Source organism: Astatotilapia calliptera, chromosome 5, assembly GCF_900246225.1.
Source record: "Astatotilapia calliptera chromosome 5, fAstCal1.2, whole genome shotgun sequence".
In the NCBI taxonomy this organism is placed as follows: domain Eukaryota; kingdom Metazoa; phylum Chordata; class Actinopteri; order Cichliformes; family Cichlidae; genus Astatotilapia; species Astatotilapia calliptera.
The window spans coordinates 30,825,033-30,843,221 of NC_039306.1; the positions used below are offsets into that span (position 1 = coordinate 30,825,033).

Below are 18,189 nucleotides of genomic sequence, written 5' to 3' on the forward strand. Positions count from 1 at the left end.
AACAAGTCTCGCGAGATTCTGGTTTGAAGTTAAGGGCGATTGTCTGTCAGATTCTGTGCGCTGTCAGATTTAGTAAAGGGGGCAGAAGTGATGGCTAGGGTGGAGGTGGCACCGCTCCGACCGTGGACCGACTTCTTTCCGGGCTCAAATAGATTCGCAAAACCAGACAAAGATTTTACGAAATGGAACAACAGAGTCGTCAGCAACCTGCTTTATTATCAAACTAATTATCTGTCTTTGGTCACCTCCGTTTTCCTCCTCGTCGGGTAAGTAATGTTATATCAGAGAACTTCGTCTTTTTTGTTTATTTACCCAGCTCGCATAAAGTACAATGACTGTGATGCACTGCTATTGTTATATTCTGAATATGAACTTTTATTTCTTTGGTGCCAGAACCAACGACCGATCATTAAATGAGAATGTAATTTAAGCAGTGTTAAAATGCACATATATTAACTCTATAGTTGAGAAACAGCCTGCGTTTGTGGGGGCTGCTCTAAACAGTGAAACAGGTATCTGCAAACAATTTTGAGAATGGACTTAAGTAGAATAACTTAAAACAAGATCCATGCACAGACACGTGCCTATGCAAAGGAATTTTCTGAAGTCGTCTATTATCTTGTAACTACATACAAGGTAGATGTGACATATATTATCTCTGATCTAAAACATCCTGGCTTTGCTTCTCACTACCCCCCCCCCCCCCCCCCCCCTTCTAAAGCCCAGCCTGCTAAAAATAATGATGTCCACTGAGCTGTGCCACAACACTGTTGCTGTGGTCATGAAAGCCCCATAAGCCTTCTGGTCAGCTGTTATATTGCAGATAGCACTGGTGATAAAACAGCAACTTAATCAGAGGCCCCCAGTCTCCTGATTAGTGAGCACTGGAAAATTTGTCAGGGAGAACTTTGACACGTCTGGTTTTTCAGACGTGTCAAAGTTCAAACAAGTTGGACAGAATGGCTTAACCACTTAACATCAGAAAACCCTGTGATGCTATTTCCATTCAGTGTAGAGCAAACAGTCTCTGTGCTGTGTGTTTGTGAAAGTCAGTTGTTTTATAGTGTTATTGTATATGATATATGATAAATCAGTGTAATATTATACTGTTTGTACGGTTTGAAGGCATTTTTGCAAGCTTACCAAAGAAGTATTAAAAGTCAGTGTAGGCAGATTAAGTAGGGACTATGTGCAGTGTACTCAGTATTATACCTGTAGACCAAACCTACAAGAAGAAGAGGATTTTCAGGATTAGAGCAACATTCCTACAAATTAGCAAGAAATCAGCTCTCCATGTTGACTAAACAATAGAGCTAAATATGAGGAAGTAGAGCTAAACCGTCAAAGTATAGATGAGGTGACTGTAACAAGACATTAAAAGAAAAAGTCACTGCAAAAGGAAAAGTTCCAAGTAAAAGTACTACAGAATGCCCAAAGAGCCTCTGTGGACTTTGTGGAGATTAACTTTTCTGCTATAAAAGGACGAACATCTGCATATGACAATGAGTTGATCATGCTACATTTTAACCGCTTCCACCTTCATCAAGCCGTGTTTCCTGAAGTTTTCTTGAGCTTTTTTGATGCCAGTAATCCAACAAAGCCTGACTAAGTTGCTTAGCAGGCCACTAGCCACATTTACTGAGGTCATGGACTTGGCCTGGTGGCATCACTGTCGTCGTGCCAAGGCTGGATCTATCACAAAGCAAATATGTCTGCACAGGCACAAGAGATATCTTGATGTCTTGATGGAGATGAGAATAGAATGCTTCAATCTGCTGATTTATTTAAACCTTAGACAATGTGATTATATCAAATTTGGACAATGAGAAGTGTTATTGTGTTTTGAAAATGTAATAAATGCTCAGATTGTCCTATCCTGGATTTGTAAGATTTCAGCCTCACAAAAGTTAATTCTATTTTCTGTTCCATAGTGCTCTAAATGTTTTTAGTGTGTGAGACATCTGAGCCGCCGACGAGCCAGTTTAGCAGCCCTGCTGTTGAAGAATGTGGTTTGGCATCTTTTGCACTGTCTGTAGTTTCCATGAAACAAGAAAAAGAAAAGGATATCATGTGCATAGCAGTATATGTTGCTCCAAGTATTTAAATCGTTAAGTGTTATCAGGGCCTTCACACATGCATGAAGGCATGCACATGTGCGCTAACACACCTTGATACCATCACTGATTCTGCTTTTCCTCTTTAGCCCTGAGAATATCCACAGCACAGTTTTCCAGTCCATCTTGAATGTGGTCAGCGCAAAGAGGACAGCTCTGGTTTTGCTTATATGCAGTTTTAACTTGCATTTGTGGATGTACCAGTTTAAAATTTATTTCTCATCAGTAGTTTTTAGAAGTGTTCCTGTGCTATTATGCAGTGTTGCGCACGGGTCTGAAGAGGTCACAGCTAACTCGGTGACACCCCCACACTTTTGGACTGTGTTCTCTGAATCTTTTAACAGCAACACTTCGGGCAAACTCAACCTGTTTTGGATGCTTGTTTTCTATCAAGTCATATTTCTAAGTTTTAGTGTGAAATGTTCCACCAGAGTTGTTTGGGTTTTTTTTTTTTGTCTGTTTTTGTTTTGTTTGCATTTCACAACTTTTCCATTTTTCTTTTATGAAACAGGTTTAGTGGCATCAGGTTGCAAACAGCAAGGGGCGTTTCTCAGTTTCAGTGGAAAAATATTAATCATCCCAAGTGTACACACACTTATAAGTATTAGGGGCACATTAAGAAAAATGGAGTTGTTTCAAGACAAACTGCCACGTTTGCCTGTGTACATGAGTTAGTGATCAGCCAGCGTGTGATACAACATACATGCTCTGATATTGAAACTATCGATGCCCTACGAACTGTCCATTACAAGCTGTTTCAAAAGAGAAATCATTCCCTTCATTGTTGCTAAAACTGATTCTGAAGTAGTTTCACCAACTCAGAGGGCAGAGCAACCGTGGCATTTTGTCTTGAACAACTGTAATCTCCACATTTCGACTTTTTTCTCGAAATAGAATTGCGACTCTAATCTTGAAATTTTGACTTTATTCTAATTCTTTTTATTCGCTAAATTTTTCTTGATTTGCCCCTACTGCTGTTTCGTACAATTAAACTAATCTGAGATTTGATTTTTGTAAACCAATCTGATCCACTCAGCAGTTGCTGTTGCACACACAGCATCTGACCACTTGATGGAGCCAGTTAGCACACAAGAACAGCGCCTGTGCTCCAGCTGCATGTCAGATTCAAGATTCGGGACTGTTTATTGTCATTATGCAAGCATAACGACATTAAGGCAAAAAAAAAAAAGAGCCTTAAATCACATAAATATACTGACAAAATACATTATATGCAGCATGTACACAGTGAAAGTGGGCCTTTTGCATGCTTGGACTGAACATGAGTTATTTACTGGCTGTGTATGTCTGTGTATACCTGAGTGTCATAATCGTGTGAAGCTGAGCAGTAGAAAAGCGCACTTTACACAAGTTATTTTACATATTATAAAATGCACATAAGGAGGTATAACCCGAGGGGTAGGACCTGGAGTTGGGCAGACGAATATTGCACACAAGGGTTGTACGTCGTTACCATGGCGTCAAGTTCAGCAGTATGCCAAAGCTATTTAAACTTGCCCTCATATGTTCTATGCTGCTGCCTTGCAGGATCCTGAAACCTCTGGAGACGCTCATAGCCATAGTCGTGGTGTCGGTCGTGTTCGTGGTTTCGGTGTGGGTGGGGGAGAACGGAGCTGCGATCAACAACTTTAAGAAGCAGAAACCTTCAGCGTTCATCATTTTGATCATGGTTACCAGCTGCATATTGATTTCCATGCTGGGGAGCATCTTGGTATTCATGTGGGCCATCACTTTACCCCTGACTTGTAAGTTTGGCTTTCAGAGGGGATTGGGTGATTGAATGTCTAATAATTCTTCAGAGCATAATGATCACTGCATTTGTGACATCATGAAATGTTTCAAAATCAATGAAACACATTTTCCAGATCCTCAAAGTGTGATATTACAGCTGACATTTTTCTACGGGTTTGTTTTTCAGTAATATTTGCACATGCTTCATGTCGCAAACGCAATATGCAGAATAAGCTGGAGAACAAGATGGATGGATTTGGACTGAAGAAGACGTTTATGGGCATTCTGCTGGATTCTCTGGGTCAGCAGGAGGAAACCATTCAAAAGATAAACAACTTTCTGAATTAAAAGTTAAAGAGTGACTGGATTTGAGAAGAACCAAATGCACATCTGTGCGCCAAAGATTTTGACTTTTTTTTTTTTTTAAATTTTGCTTAGATTTCATACGTTTGTCTCTCTCAGTCTAAACCCCTTGAAGTTTCATGCACAGCTTGTGATTTAAAATGAAAGATTGTTATCTAAAGGGCTTTATCTTTACCTCAGGGCTTCTGTCACTCTACCCAGAACTCGTCAGGGTACTTTTTTTTTTTTTTTTTTTTCTTTCTCCGAACAGTGATGAGGGCGTGTGAGTGCAGCCTCACATCTCTGCTATGCAGTGTGCAAGTGTTCCTGTAAAACCAGCTGCAGACTTAACCCTGGGTACGAAATCTGTGTTCAATCATTCTCAGAAACAGCCGTCAGCCCTGTCTGTTTGTACTCAGCTAAAATTGCGAAAGCAGCACGAGTGTTGCCTTTTAACAAAGAATGAAGAGTGCACGCTCAGTTTAGCTGTACTGCCAAGAAGCTCGGAGGCTGGATTGAATAATCTGCTCACGTAAAATGTAACACCAGCTTCAGTCCACCAGCCCACCCGATGCTCATCCAAATAAAAAGTAGACAAAAGAGAGAGGACTGCTGTGTCTCAAGTCAAACTGCTTTGTCAATATTGTAAAATAAAGACTTCAAAGGTGACCCGTGACCATCAGTGTTCCCTCTGAATCTTTGAGTGCTTCATCTTGACAGTGATGGATTGGTTAACTTTACTTTCCTCTCCACTTACCCCAAATGCTAATCAGTGGGCTTGCAGTAGATTATAGTGCAGAGAGCTGACAGTAGATTCATCTGCACTCACTCACCTCCAAACCTGATTTAGTCGCTGTGTCAGCTTCTCTTTTATTGGATTCCATTTAAAATTGATTGCAGATAACAAGAATCCATCCAGAACCTAATGCTCTGTTATTCGGTTTGAAGCGGCAGCGAGGGGAAAACGAGAGGATGGTCCATGTTAACCCTTTGCTTTCTAAGTTTGCTGTAGATGATGATCTTTTCGCATTGCTCAGTTAGACTCAGCTGCTGGGTTTCCCCTCCTTTTTGTACTTCAGCACTGATTTATGTCCTGCGGTGCTTCATCAGCATCCATATTGTGAAACTTGGACGAGTGAGTATAAGCACCGGTGGCAGTCTAGTCAAGTAAAGTCATGTCTCAGAGGGCACAGTGGAAGCCCTTGTTCTAGCTGCTGATGCAGCTGCTGCGAAGATCGTATCGGCACGTGTGCTGCTGCACACCCAACAGGTGTGTGTGTTTGGTCTTTTCTTCTTCACAGTCTCTCCAGGAGTGAGGCCTCTTTTACACTCTACAATACCAAAATCTTGTTTCTGTGCATTTCTGGGCAAAAATCAGCTGCTTTCACCTGCTGTGCGCTTCTTGCACGAGTCACTGAGCAATGTACAGTACACAGTGCTTGCTTTTGCATGGTTACGCGTACTTGCTGTGCTGCCTTCCACTTGACCCCTGCGTCCCCACCCCCCTCCTTTTCCCTGAGAGGCTTTGGCTTGTGGCTAGCTAAGCTGGTTAGCTAGCCTCATAACTCAAACAGCCTGTCATTCAGCAGAGCTCGGCTGCTTACACCTACACCACAGTCGATCATGTGACCCATTAATGATGACCCACCATGACCTGTGCAGTCTGCTGTATCCTCATGTGAGCTGTTCCACCTTCCGGTTTGTCCATGGGCTTTTTGTTTTTTTTTGTTGTTGCTGTTGCCTCCTTTTGAAGGAAGAGACAGGAATGAGCTGTGAGAGCATGTGACCTGGTCAGCTAATCCAGTCGTTCACCTTTCATAGCTTGTCAGAGTCATTACTCCCTGAATCCTGGGGAAGTCGCAGGATTCGGGGAGTAAGCACAGCATGATTTCAAGCCATTTTAATCTCAGTTTGGCTGAGCCCTGTGGCTGCTCAGTTTAGTGTTTCATGTGTGACACTTCCTGTGTGTGCTACCATTGGGAACATTGTACATTCTATATTTAATAATCACTCAGTGTACAGCTGGTCTATTACAGTCTTTATCATATAACTGCCTGCACTGACGAAAATCAAGGATTAATGAAAAAAGTGAAACTGAACTAAAACATATTAGCTGCGGGGCTGTAATGCGGAAACAAGAAGCTGAAAGGTCCTAAAACGGACAGCCATGGAGCTTAGGGGATTTGGTGTTTTTCTTTTCCTTGAACTTATTTACACAAAAGAAAATGTATACAAAAGATGGACACCATGCCACCATGACGCCACCCATTGTTTATTTAAGTCCAGTTGTCAGGCATCGTGCGTGTGTTTCCGCCATTGCTATTGTCATTTTGGAAACAGACTTGCTGAACGAGGGGGGGGGACCTGACAGAAAATCAACGGACAGTACCCACTCATGAGTTGTCATACACAAAATATGACCGTTATACTGGTTATATTACCTATATAAAGCAAGGCTGCCCAGCAGGCGGGTCATTTTCCACTTGGATCACTGTCCTTTTGGAGCTGTTTGAAATTTCTGTTCCCATTGTTGATTGTAACACATTTGCAGTTTATTATAGTTCATTTCAGTATTTTCACACATTGCTTGTAACTGCCACTTGACCTCATTCAGTTGCAAACTGATAGCAGACTGACTCCATCTTATCATTTTATCACCACATCAAGGCACCAAAGTCTTTTTGAAGAAGCCAACTGACAGCAAGTGGTCGTAGACATGGTCCCTGTCTACGAAGCGACCCCATCAAGGACACGAAGTGAGGAGTTCATTACACACATTCATGATAGTTTGGGTTGTGCTGCAGTCTCCAACCACTCTCTTCCCTAGTTTGCCCCAAGGGTTGTTTTTCCCCATAAGCCTCTATGCAGAATGCAGGTCTAAGGCACTTCAGGATCCAGGAGCTGTGTCGATCATTTATGTACAATCTATGGTTCTCATGGTAATCTAATACACTATTCAACACTGTTTAGTGCAGGTTTAAATCAGAAACCATTCAGTCAATGAACTTGTAATACAGATATTTGATGCCAGTACTTCCAGTACTTGACAGGTTTCAATACTTTGCGTAACTGACGTTTCCATTAGTCACACAGGTATTGGAGTCCATGTACAGCCTTAATCCACTCTGCATTACAAGAGTTTTGTGTGTTGCGTTTTAGATAAAGAGAAAGTCAATAGAAATCTATTGTTTATGTAGTGAAGTGTCAGCTGGAACAGCCTCCCATGATGTGTAACTACAGCTGGTGTGGCGCGGCCGAGACAGGGAGACAGCTGGATGAAGAGCTCTCCCCCTCTTTCGCTGCCTGAGGAGCTGGAATTGTCCAAGACCTCCCTTGAGCTTGCTCAAGAAGCATAAAACTGAGAGGCACTCTGAGCAAGGAAAGCTGCTCAACTCTGGCCGTCTTAAAGAGGGGACCCGAGGCAGGATACATCGATAGAAAATGTGCAGCAGCACAGGAAGGAAAGGAAGGGGAATGGTAGTGAAAGGTTATAGTACAATGTGAAGGGAGGAGGGCTCGGATAACATGTGTAAAACAGACTTCTCATAACATGAATGCCTGCAGGGAGGGTTTGATGCTATAAACACTAGCTTGTCATTCACACAGAAGACACAAGGAGAGGTTTTATAGCCCATAGTGGGTGTGACAGCCTTTAAAGACTGGTTTGGTCAGTTTACAGCTTAAGAACCCGCACACACAAAAAAGCGCCTGGTTACACAGCAAGGCAGTGAGAAAGTACAGCAGAGCGACAGAACTCTGCAGAGCAGTGAGTTTCTAAAACCGGCTCATTTATTCACACTTGACTGTCATTATGAGTGATTGCAGCTCTGTATTCATTCATTCTTAAGATGCTCAAAAGAAAAAAACCCAGTACTTTAGAGTTATCTCTCTTACTATAATCTGCTTCCTTGAATGAACACCAGATAAGCAGCTTCCAAACCATTTATATGAGGAAAACTCATTTGTGTTGTGTTCTGCAGTCATTAAATGTAAATGACACTTTAGGTTTTCTACCTATTTTCCTTCTGGAAGTGGTGATTATTGCACTTTTATACCCAATTTCATTAACTGAATTGGCCCAGCAGACGTTCATTTAGCTAATTCAAAGGATTTGGATTTAAATCCTGTGTTGTCCTGCACTAAGGGGGATAAGACGCTTCGAAGGCTCAGTTTTAAATAAATATCACCCACAAACAAAAGCACTGGGAAATTCAATTTTTTTTTAATCCAAACCATTGTAATTATACAAATTACTAAGAACCAGCTTAACAATAATTGTTTACTATATATTACATGCTTTTCAAATACATAAAAATGCTCTAAAATAATAAAAAAAGACTAAGCCAGTGTATTTACATACCAACATTTACACAGTTTTAATCTCTTGAGAGAAATTTGGAGCACCAGTCCATGATTTCCAGCATGGATGAAATAACCATGTTCAAAACAAAACAAAACTGGTTTTTCTGTCTTCCCACAGAGGCAGTAATATTCGAAACTGGTGACTCAGGTAATACTTAAGTGGTGCAACAAATAAGCATTTGGCTCAATTATGGTGTAAGTATTGACAGTGAAGCAAACTGAATACTTTGTAAATGACAAACGAGTGTAGAGACCGGAACGGTAACAGATGTTGTAATAGAAACGTGGATCAGGTGACTGCAGAATGTTTCCGGAAGTAGCCTTTTCTCTCGACTCCTATTTAACGAGTTCAGTGCTTCATTAATGACCTTATAAATCCGTGTCTAATCCTTCATGGTTACAGTGTTCATATGAGTGTGCAAGTAGCACAACAGGATCAGTCATGTTCTTTGTTCATTGCCGCTCGGTATCCTCTTAGAGAGACAGTTTTCGTCCTTGGTTCAGTATCTCTAAAGAGTAATGCTATACCCTTTGCTATACCATTCAGTCCACTGCAGGGCTTGGTATAGTTTCAGTGCACAGGTCCCATCACTACAAACACTCGCAACCCCATGATTAGACACTCCAATGGGGTTCTTGTTGTGATTTAAAATACAGGGATGGGCATCAGTTTGGCAACTGCGTTCAAGAGATCCAGAAATGAGAATACTTCATTTAACGTGCTGAGTTCCACAGAAGTTAAATTCCTTCATTCTTTGGGTTCCTTTTACAAGGAAATTACAAAACAGGTAAGTGCAGTTTAAGGCACAGTGACGTTTTGTCAAGGTGAAGTTTTTGCACAGTTGTAAGGTATCCGGCTAAACTATTGTTCCTGGTTTTGAGTCTTCATGCCAGTAAAGCTGTTCTTCGGGGTCCATGTTAGTGTGCATTTGGCTGTTGATGTGGGAGTCCATTTGGCTGACATCTATATAGGATCTGTAATGAACACACAAAACAAACACATTAGGCTGCAAACTGCTGACTGTGACTGACTACGGGGTTAGAATCGATTAACCCTGGGCTGTGCATCTAAACTACAAAGGTAAAATGTCAATATAAAACAGCAATGTGAGCCATCACCTGTGTTTCAGATTTTGTAATGTGAATGCTGATTTCAAAGCCAGGGTCAAACATTCTCACCCAGTTATAAGGCAGATGCACACAGACACAATAGCCGTCTATACACAAACACATGGCCTTCCAATGCAACAGTGCTCAGGGGTCACATTTTCCCTTTGCCACACAAGTGCTCTCCCACCACCACCACGAGGCACCAAAGTTCGTCAGTGAAATCAAATGATCTGGTGCTTTCTGTCAGTCCCTGCTATGCATAAAAATTAACACATCACCATCACCATGTGGGGAAGTTTTTACACTTTCTCACCCTTTCTTCTCTCCTGTGACTTTGATTATTGGGGGGGAGGGGATAATTTTCCTGGTCAGTAGCATAGGAAGCACCACCACACCTCTCTAAATACCCAGGGGGGCATGCCATCCTATCACATCCTCGCCACTCAAACTCTGGGAGACATCTGTGCATGAGAGGGGGGCAAAGGTCAGTGGTGAATGAAAGCGCATGGGCAAAGAGTGGAGGGAAAAAACAAACAAACAAAAACAAACAAAATCTTGACAGTAAAGGAAGACTGCGGAGAAATGTGACCACTGGATGACAATGTGGCAGTTGAGGAGGAAGTAGGACAAGCATATTTATATTTTTTTATATTTTTTCTTAAGGAAGCCATGCAATCACAGTATCAGACATGACACTGAATGATCAGTCAAACATCTCAAAAATGCAAAGTTCACTTCAAAACATCAACAAGCAGACTCACGAGTCAGACTGCGGGCACACTAAAAGAAGCAACTGCACGGGGTCTGGCCGATGCTGTTTACTTACTATGAGCTACCTTTAGAAAAAGACACCTTACTGAGCCTGTGCCCTCTGGAGGATTGTGGCTGCGCAGGGCTGGAGGCCACCTGCCTGACCCGACAGCCAGGGGAGTAGTAGGAGGAGGGGGAGGAGGAGGGAAAGGAAGAAGAGGGCAGGGAGGAAGTGGAAGGATAACCAGAGGAGGAAGAACTAGCAGGGATAAAGGCACAGCACCTCTGGCCATCAGGGCTGTGCCAGGAGTCGCCATATCTATAAGAGAGCAGGGGCCAGTGGACAGTTAGGGAGAGCAGAACCATTTTTAAGCTCTTAGGAGGAACTGACTGCGGGCAGCACAGATCCTCTAATCCCATCAATGAATACGGCTGTGAAATTAAACACTGGCCTGTTTGTGGATTCAGTTTCATAATTTATAGGTGAAGGTAAAGAAAAGATGAAATTGGCAACACATTATTTCACATTGCTGATGGGTGTAAGGGATAAAACACCAAATAGCAGCTCGTGTTTTCTGTAGCCATTCCCTCTAGGTAATTAAACACTAGCACTTAACTCTGAGGATAAGAAGGATCAGGGAGTGGCTTATTGGATAAGTAGAAGAGCTGAGGGCCAGGTTTTTCCCATCTTACCTGCTGTGGGTGGAGTGGGCGTAGGAGGCTGTGCTGTAAGGGAAAGACTGCGGTGCATGCACGGGCATGTCATATTCCAGCATAGCACTGCCGGTCATGTGACTGTGCCAGTTTCCACTGGAGGCTACTGAGGACATGGCAGAAAAATGGTACAAGTCAGAAAACAACCCACCAACATGTAGAACCAGTGTTAGAAACATAATTCAGAGGACATTGTGAAATTGTCTAACCTGACGAGTAGGAAAGGTTCCTGCTGCTGTAGGCTTGTGGTGCATGTGTGGTTGGATAGCCCAGACTCTGCTGGGAGCCTCTGTCATACTCATAGTCGTACGCAGCCTGTTTTTGTGCAGTGTTACGTTTGTACCAGCCTCTCAAGTGTTCAGCCACCAGGGCCTTCTGGATGTTCTTGTTGATCTGTTCGTTGCTTCGAGGCACTGGACGCTGCCTGGATGGCCGTATCGTGGCGTACACGTTCTGTGATGCACCGTCTATCTCGTCATTACCGTAGTGACCATACACGCTGGGGCTTTGATAAGCTGTTTGGGTGTGGTGGTAGGAAGGGTTAACATTATAGTGTCCCTCCATTTCATTGTCGTAAACATAGACTCCATTGGAGTAAGGCTCCGGTTCTGCGTAGTTGGGATAGCCTGTGACATAGTAGGCTGTTGTGGTGGGCCGAGCCCGAGGCTGGTAGCCATAGCACCGAGTGTCTGGCTGAGCCAGGTTGGGCATGCTGCCCGTGTTGGCGTACATGTCTTTTCTGTGGCGCCCGCGCACTCTGCGCCCGTGGGTGTGGTGGTTACCAGGGACGCTGTATTCCACACTAGACTGGCTTGTGTAGGAGGAACCGTCATCGAGCATCTCGGTGCTGTTGCTGCGTCGAGCTGACGGGACAGTCAGTGTTGGCATGGATGGTTTGGTCTCGATCATGAGCTGAGACTGTGACTCCAGACTCCCGCTACGCTGGCGGAAGTGTTGTGGAGAATCCTCTGATCTGCAATTAAAATTAAAGTTTAGTGAATGTAATGCATAAGAGCCGTTTATGAAGCGGGTCTTCAAAATAATGAAAGAACTACATAAAGCTCATACCTCAGCTGTGTGCTGCTGTATGCGTTGCGGGTGAGGAGGGGAGTGGGTGGCATGCTGCGTGCATCACGTGGCTGCCTGGAAGCTGCTTTACATGGGCTGCTGTAGACCGATAAGGTGTCATTGTGACTGTAATGGTGCGCTTCCTGGTCTTGGTCATAATGTAATCTAGAACACAGATAGGAAATATGTTCAGATGATTAACACCACTATCTTCTTGACAGTAAATCTAGGAAAGGAAGAGAAAAAAAAAGGAAAAAACAAAACAGGGTTTGCTCGACTGCGGCACTTTAGTCATTCCTTACACCTGAATGAGTTCCACTGCATAGACCATTAATCTTTTCATGCAGCAGCAAGCATTATGACTTTTACCACCCTTCTTTTAAATGAACCTGAGAGTAAAACATCACCCGCACCACTCTAAACACTAACGCAGTAGCTGGTGTTTAAACAACATTTCCAGCACCGCCTTCTGTTTCCCTTTTCCTCTCAGCTTGGGATTGTTGTTTGCTCCTTTACAGGCAGAGACATGTTGTTTTTTCATCTATTTTTAAAGCCGGTGTGTTTGGGCTGATAAGCAGACTGTTGGAGAGGCAGGAGAAGGAGGGAGGAGGTTGACTGTCAGGAATGTAGCTCTGGATCTACTCTACAGGTCTGTACTAGCTTCACGCTTCAGGCCCCTGGAGAAACAACAGGCATTGCGTATCTCCACAGAAAAACAGTTCAGCCATGTTTCCCTGTCATCAGTCATCATACCCATCAATCCAGTGGTTCTCTCAACTTGCCTACATGTATCTTTGTTTTTATTTTCTAGCATTTTACACGCATACTTCCAACTGCCTGTGTGTTGAGCTCTGCCTGTATACTGTGTCTGAACAGAGTTGTGTAGTTGCTCACATTCAGTCTCCTCTTCAGTCACAGTGTTAGGACACTAATAAAGTATGCTCCATGAGTGTGGGTGCTGGTCGCATACCTGCTGTCTGCGAGCTGGTCATTGGCAGAGGCTCGTCTGTCTTTATTGTAATGAGCATCCAGAGTGTCTGCGTGGTGTGGTCTGGGGGAGTATTGGACTGAACGAGACCGCTGCCTCTGGGAGCCAAGCTCATCATCTGGGAATGAAAAGTCATTGTTTTAAGTATAACTCATTCATAAATGAGATGGGATTTAGGAAGCACATGCACACTGAGCACACTAACCATCATCCAGAGTGAGGCTGTCAGATAGCGAGCTGAGTTCTGAAGGCTGGGGATCATCTGGTCAGAGGACAGAGAGAGACAAGTGTTCTAAGAAATGTCTCTGATATTATTATCCACAGTCTTGTCTCACTATGACTAATGTTCTACAAGCTCTGATATGCAAGTATGTGTCACTGCCACTGTTCGTGAAATCTACCTCGTAAGATCAGTGAGGCTCTCTGAGTGGGTTTCTGTCCTTTTTTGACCCTGTAGTCGTTGATCTGTTTCTCAATCTCTTCCAGGTTTCTCATAGCGTCAAGATAGTTGTGCTTCCTTTTCCTTTTCACAGTCTTGCACAGGTCAGCCTCATTGGCTAGCTTCATGGCTGCTTCCACAATCTTTTGCTGCAAGGCAAACCGACTCTCCAGATTCCTCAGATGTGGATCCTGTAGGAAAACACAAGACTGACACAGTTAATGGGGACTTTCCAAAAAACACACAGATCTTGTTGGAGCAGAGGCACCCATATGAACAAAGAAACAGACATAAAGCACTCAAAGCTAAAAACACAAAGACATCAGTCTTTTAGAGTCATTTTATATACTCATCTTTAGTTAAAGACAGAAACTAGGTACAGCTCCCCATAAGAGTCTCATATGATATGTTACACAGTGTAGGCCTCAAAAACAGAACTGAACTCCAAAAGCCTCACTTTAAAAAGTCAGCTGATCTAAATGAGCCGTAGCTAAACAACAACAGTGGGGCACTAATGGTGTTTCAAGTGTCACAGCAGCCTCACACAGCAAAACCACAGCACAAACAAATATCTGCATTCACCTCATCATAGGGGAAAAGATCATCCAGTTTGAAGGCTGTCCCAACACGCCGTCGCACGTGAGGAACCTTCTCACCTGTGGCCAGGGGATATTCCTTAGGCAATCTTCCTGTAAGCTCCTGCAAATGAGAATAGCAGCCAGAAGTCAGCTGAGAATTTGACACTTTTGGAAACAAATCCAGTAAGACAGACACTCACAGCTTCTCTTAAGCAGATCTTTTTCAGTTCTTCAAGTTTTGCTGACAGTTTGTCTTGAAGTTCCTTTTCCTTCTTTTTCAATTCAGCGATCTTCTCTTTCTTCTGTTCCTCGCTGACTTCAGAGTCAGCAGAACCTGGAACAGGGACAAAATAAAATAAAAAAAATTAATACATTATCACCTATCAATCTGATGTAGAATAGAAGTCATTATTTGATTATTTGTCTGCTTACCAGTTGAGATTAGGCTTCCATTGCTGGCCATTATTAGGTGATTTTTGCTCTCAATACTGGAAAGTTTAGTGATCCGGGGGGCGGAGATCTCAGTGAGGTCTACTGCGATGTCTCCTGAACTCCTGGTAGTGGTCATCTTTGACTGTAAGTGAGGAAAGAGAAGATTAGGAGGAGAAAAGGGAAGGCGATAGTATTTAATTTTATTGATAGCACAGTGCATCATGACAGCTGCAGTGGCATGCTAAATATTTATCATCAATTGACTTCATTGACTTCCTGTGCATGGCATCAAACCTGACATGCCATGCGCCTCCAAGACATAGCCTGAATAACTTCATATAACTGCAACCGCACACACTCAACCATCTTAACTATGAAATGCACATAACACACATAACACCTGCCTCAGTGCTCAAGCCCAGTGTGCGTTTCCAGAAGAGTTGAACACTTGTTCCAGGATCTTTGCTTTTAATTCACAGTGTATTTTACTTTTCTGTGCTTTCCAAACTAAATACTTTCTTTGTGCACATGTGCCTTATCCCTTATCCCCCCACCTTAAGCTACAAATAAAACAAAAATACGTAAAATACTACAATTCTATAATGAATACTATATCCACAACATCATAAAAGTATTTCCTGGGGTGCAATTTCAAGCACTTTGTGCACTTTCAGTTTCATTTTGCAAAAGTGAATTAGAGAGGGTCTGGTTACATGAATTATAACAGCTTTTAAACTTAAGACCTAACAACCTTCCAACATAAAACTCAATGGCATGGAATCTGTTTACTTTAAAACTGGAAGCCCTCGATAAACTCTGAGTCAAGATATTTACACTAGTCACGAGTAAGGGACACGGATCAGGCAGTGTATCACATGAAGAACAGTCATTGTTGTAAAAGGCTGTGACACAACAAACCGTTTAAACATCATTCGGTCACTGTTCAAACTGAAAAAGACTGCAAGCTTTTCTTTGTTGCAATCCATCTAGAGGTTACTCCTTTTACAGCCTACTGAAAATAGGTCAACACCACAAGACAAACTAAAAACATGCAAATAACAAGAAGATTTAGCATTCAAAATTTAAAAACTAAAAACAAGGAAAAAGTCCATTATGGTCTCTTCAATCTTATGATTGACTCTACTCCGAGAAACCACCATGCATATTCTCTAAACACATCAAACAGTGTAAATTACTGGTGTAAACTGGTGTAGACTGTTTCTTTGTGTTTCACAATAGAAAAACTGGCAGACAGTGTGAACAAAGCAAAGTGAATCATGGAGGAGAAAAAACAGGCAGACACTCACTTTGCTTTGCTTCATGTCCAGGTAAAACTGGTGCTGACTGATGGCCATCACCCAGATGGTTTTAATTAGTGAATGGCTGGCATACCACGTGTGAATAACCAGGCCAGACTGTCCAAAGGTTCGCTTGGTCACTGCTCTTCTGTAGAAGATAAGATGGACATCCAATACTTGCTGTATTGCAGATACAATCTGTTTAATTGCTTAAATTCGAGTGCCTATAATATGTTCATTTAAAGATTCCTCATTTTATTTTGGGTGTGTACCTAAAGCCCAGTGTGCCCCAAACAGTCCCAGGAAATATAAGCCAAACTAATGCTGGTCTAAGATCTGTTGGCTGGTATCAACAGTATGAATCTGGTATGTATCCAGAAAAGACTACTCGTCATATCATCCCATAAAGCACAAGGTTTTAATCAACTTGTTTTTCATGTATTTATATTACAAATATATATTAAAAGGGAATGACAGTAAAAAAGAAAAAAAAAATCCAGCCAAGTTTAGCTTCCACTATAGCACAAAGAGAAAAAACAGTAACCCACAGCCAATTCTTATTTATTGTTTTCAAATCAATCTTTAAGTCATTTTTGATTGTCCTTCAGTATTACGGTGCTCACTTAGCTCTGGCCTGTGGGCAAATGATCAAATGCTTACTTCAGCCACATTAGCTCGCAGCATAGTGCAACTACAGACTCTCCTATTCTTGTGAGGACACTGTCATCAAAAACTAATCCACCGGGTGCTCAGTTTCTCAGAGAGCATTAGAAACTTCTAAAAGTCAGCTCTTACTGGCAGCAAAAGAACATGCTTGTTTGTGGATGAAACATTTTAAAGTCAGACCTAGTGGACACAGCTCTAGCAAGTTGGCGAAAATGGAGAATGCGAGGCAGTCATTCTATGCTTAAGGGAGTGCCAAACTAGCTGCTAGCTAGTTAACCTGATTACAGAGCGATAACATGGATAACACATTTATATGGGTACATAAAGGAAGTAAGGGCTCAAGTGTCAACGAAGCATTTCACGTAGTTCAGCAACAGTGTTTGTTATCCAACTACAGAACCCGTTACATACATAACAGCTATATAACAAATCAAAGGAAATTAGAAATAACTAGACAGCACAAGGAGAACAAAAATATTATTAAATCTAATTAAAACTAATAATTAAAACTTCTAGATCTCTGTGTAATAATATACTAAGTAGATATGAGGAATAATTTTAAATCTGAAGCTGTCTGTTAGGTTTAATAATGGCTTTAACTGCTGGAAGTGGCACATTAAAGCTTGTGTTAAGGGCAGAGGGCTTATAACAACCTTAGAATAATAAACAGCCACTGAGCAGCAGGAAAAGACTCATTTAACAGACATGTTAAAAGGCTTTAACAAGGTGTCCTAAATGGGCCAGTGGCTGCAGATGACCTTCACAGTGTGTAAGGTGTAGGATAAGGAAGCAAGAGCAGTTGCTAAAATGGGAACACTTCAGAATACAAGGAAAGCAGCTATTAGGTTAAGTGAAGATAAAGTAAGTTGGTTTGTCTTCTGACCTGTGCGGGTCGTTCACTTCCACTGAAAACTTCTTCTCACGGAAATACAAATTCTCCAACTGCTTCCACTGAAACAACTGCAGAGACACAGAGAGGGTTCGGCGGAAAGGAGGGGAAGGGACAGACAGAGATAGATTACACATCACTGAGCACACATCAGCCAACACAACACTATAGAAATATGGATTTGCATTACATGAACAAAAAAGAGGAATCAATACCACCAAAAGATACTAAGCAGAGAGGTGGGTATCTAGAAAACTGGCTTAGATTCAGCCACAGCAGCCTGCCTGTGAACACGGTTTATAACGTATACAAAATAACTGCTCAAGTCATGAATGGGACTCAGTGGGCCAGCCAGTCAGGTGTAAGTTCAGGCTAACAAAAGAGTAATTATGAAGCTGCTGCAACTGCAGGAACAAAACTGTGCCAGGCAGCAAGCCAGCTTTTCATTTCTCTCTGTTGAAGAGAACAGACACGACTTCTCTGTGTCAGAAGAAACATCTGTTCTACCGATACGGAAACAACTCAAACAGATTTAAAGTTTTTGTTGCCTTTCAAGAACTCTTTTCTGCTCACGTACAGGAAAAAACATAATAATAAGACCAAAACAATGGGGCTGCCAGTGTTCATAGAAACTGCTTTACCTGATACCAACTCACGAGACAAGGACTGAAACGCCCCATTGTACAAAAA

At 42.3% G+C, this 18,189-nt stretch overlaps 2 protein-coding genes across 6 annotated transcripts in view; one reads left to right on the forward strand and one right to left on the reverse strand.

Moving 5' to 3' along the window:
* The first annotated feature begins 27 nt into the window (after window positions 1-27).
* On the forward strand, window positions 28-4,881 carry arl6ip5a (ADP-ribosylation factor-like 6 interacting protein 5a). Its single transcript, XM_026168882.1, has 3 exons — window positions 28-266; window positions 3,660-3,877; window positions 4,051-4,881. Exons 1-3 carry the CDS (start codon window positions 91-93, stop codon window positions 4,209-4,211), a joined length of 555 nt encoding a protein of 184 aa, XP_026024667.1. The 5' UTR covers window positions 28-90; the 3' UTR covers window positions 4,212-4,881.
* A 3,524-nt stretch (window positions 4,882-8,405) lies between these two features.
* The window catches only part of frmd4ba (FERM domain containing 4Ba), a 41,991-nt gene continuing 32,207 nt past the window's right edge, over window positions 8,406-18,189 (reverse strand). Inside the window, exons 12-24 of one of the 5 annotated variants that reach the window (XM_026168877.1) lie at window positions 17,494-17,570; window positions 15,954-16,092; window positions 14,647-14,788; window positions 14,415-14,548; window positions 14,219-14,335; window positions 13,599-13,827; window positions 13,403-13,459; window positions 13,180-13,315; window positions 12,210-12,374; window positions 11,351-12,114; window positions 11,121-11,247; window positions 9,991-10,138; window positions 8,406-9,542 (exon numbers count right to left, since the gene is read on the reverse strand). In XM_026168877.1, coding sequence (XP_026024662.1) covers window positions 9,486-9,542; window positions 9,991-10,138; window positions 11,121-11,247; window positions 11,351-12,114; window positions 12,210-12,374; window positions 13,180-13,315; window positions 13,403-13,459; window positions 13,599-13,827; window positions 14,219-14,335; window positions 14,415-14,548; window positions 14,647-14,788; window positions 15,954-16,092; window positions 17,494-17,570 — 2,292 coding nt within the window. In that variant the 3' untranslated portion in view covers window positions 8,406-9,485. Of the gene's footprint in view, window positions 9,543-9,990; window positions 10,139-10,503; window positions 10,747-11,120; window positions 11,248-11,350; window positions 12,115-12,209; window positions 12,375-13,179; window positions 13,316-13,402; window positions 13,460-13,598; window positions 13,828-14,218; window positions 14,336-14,414; window positions 14,549-14,646; window positions 14,789-15,953; window positions 16,093-17,493; window positions 17,571-18,189 lie in introns of those variants that run through there. The other 4 variants (XM_026168875.1, XM_026168876.1, XM_026168878.1 and 1 more) reach the window with 4 other exon arrangements.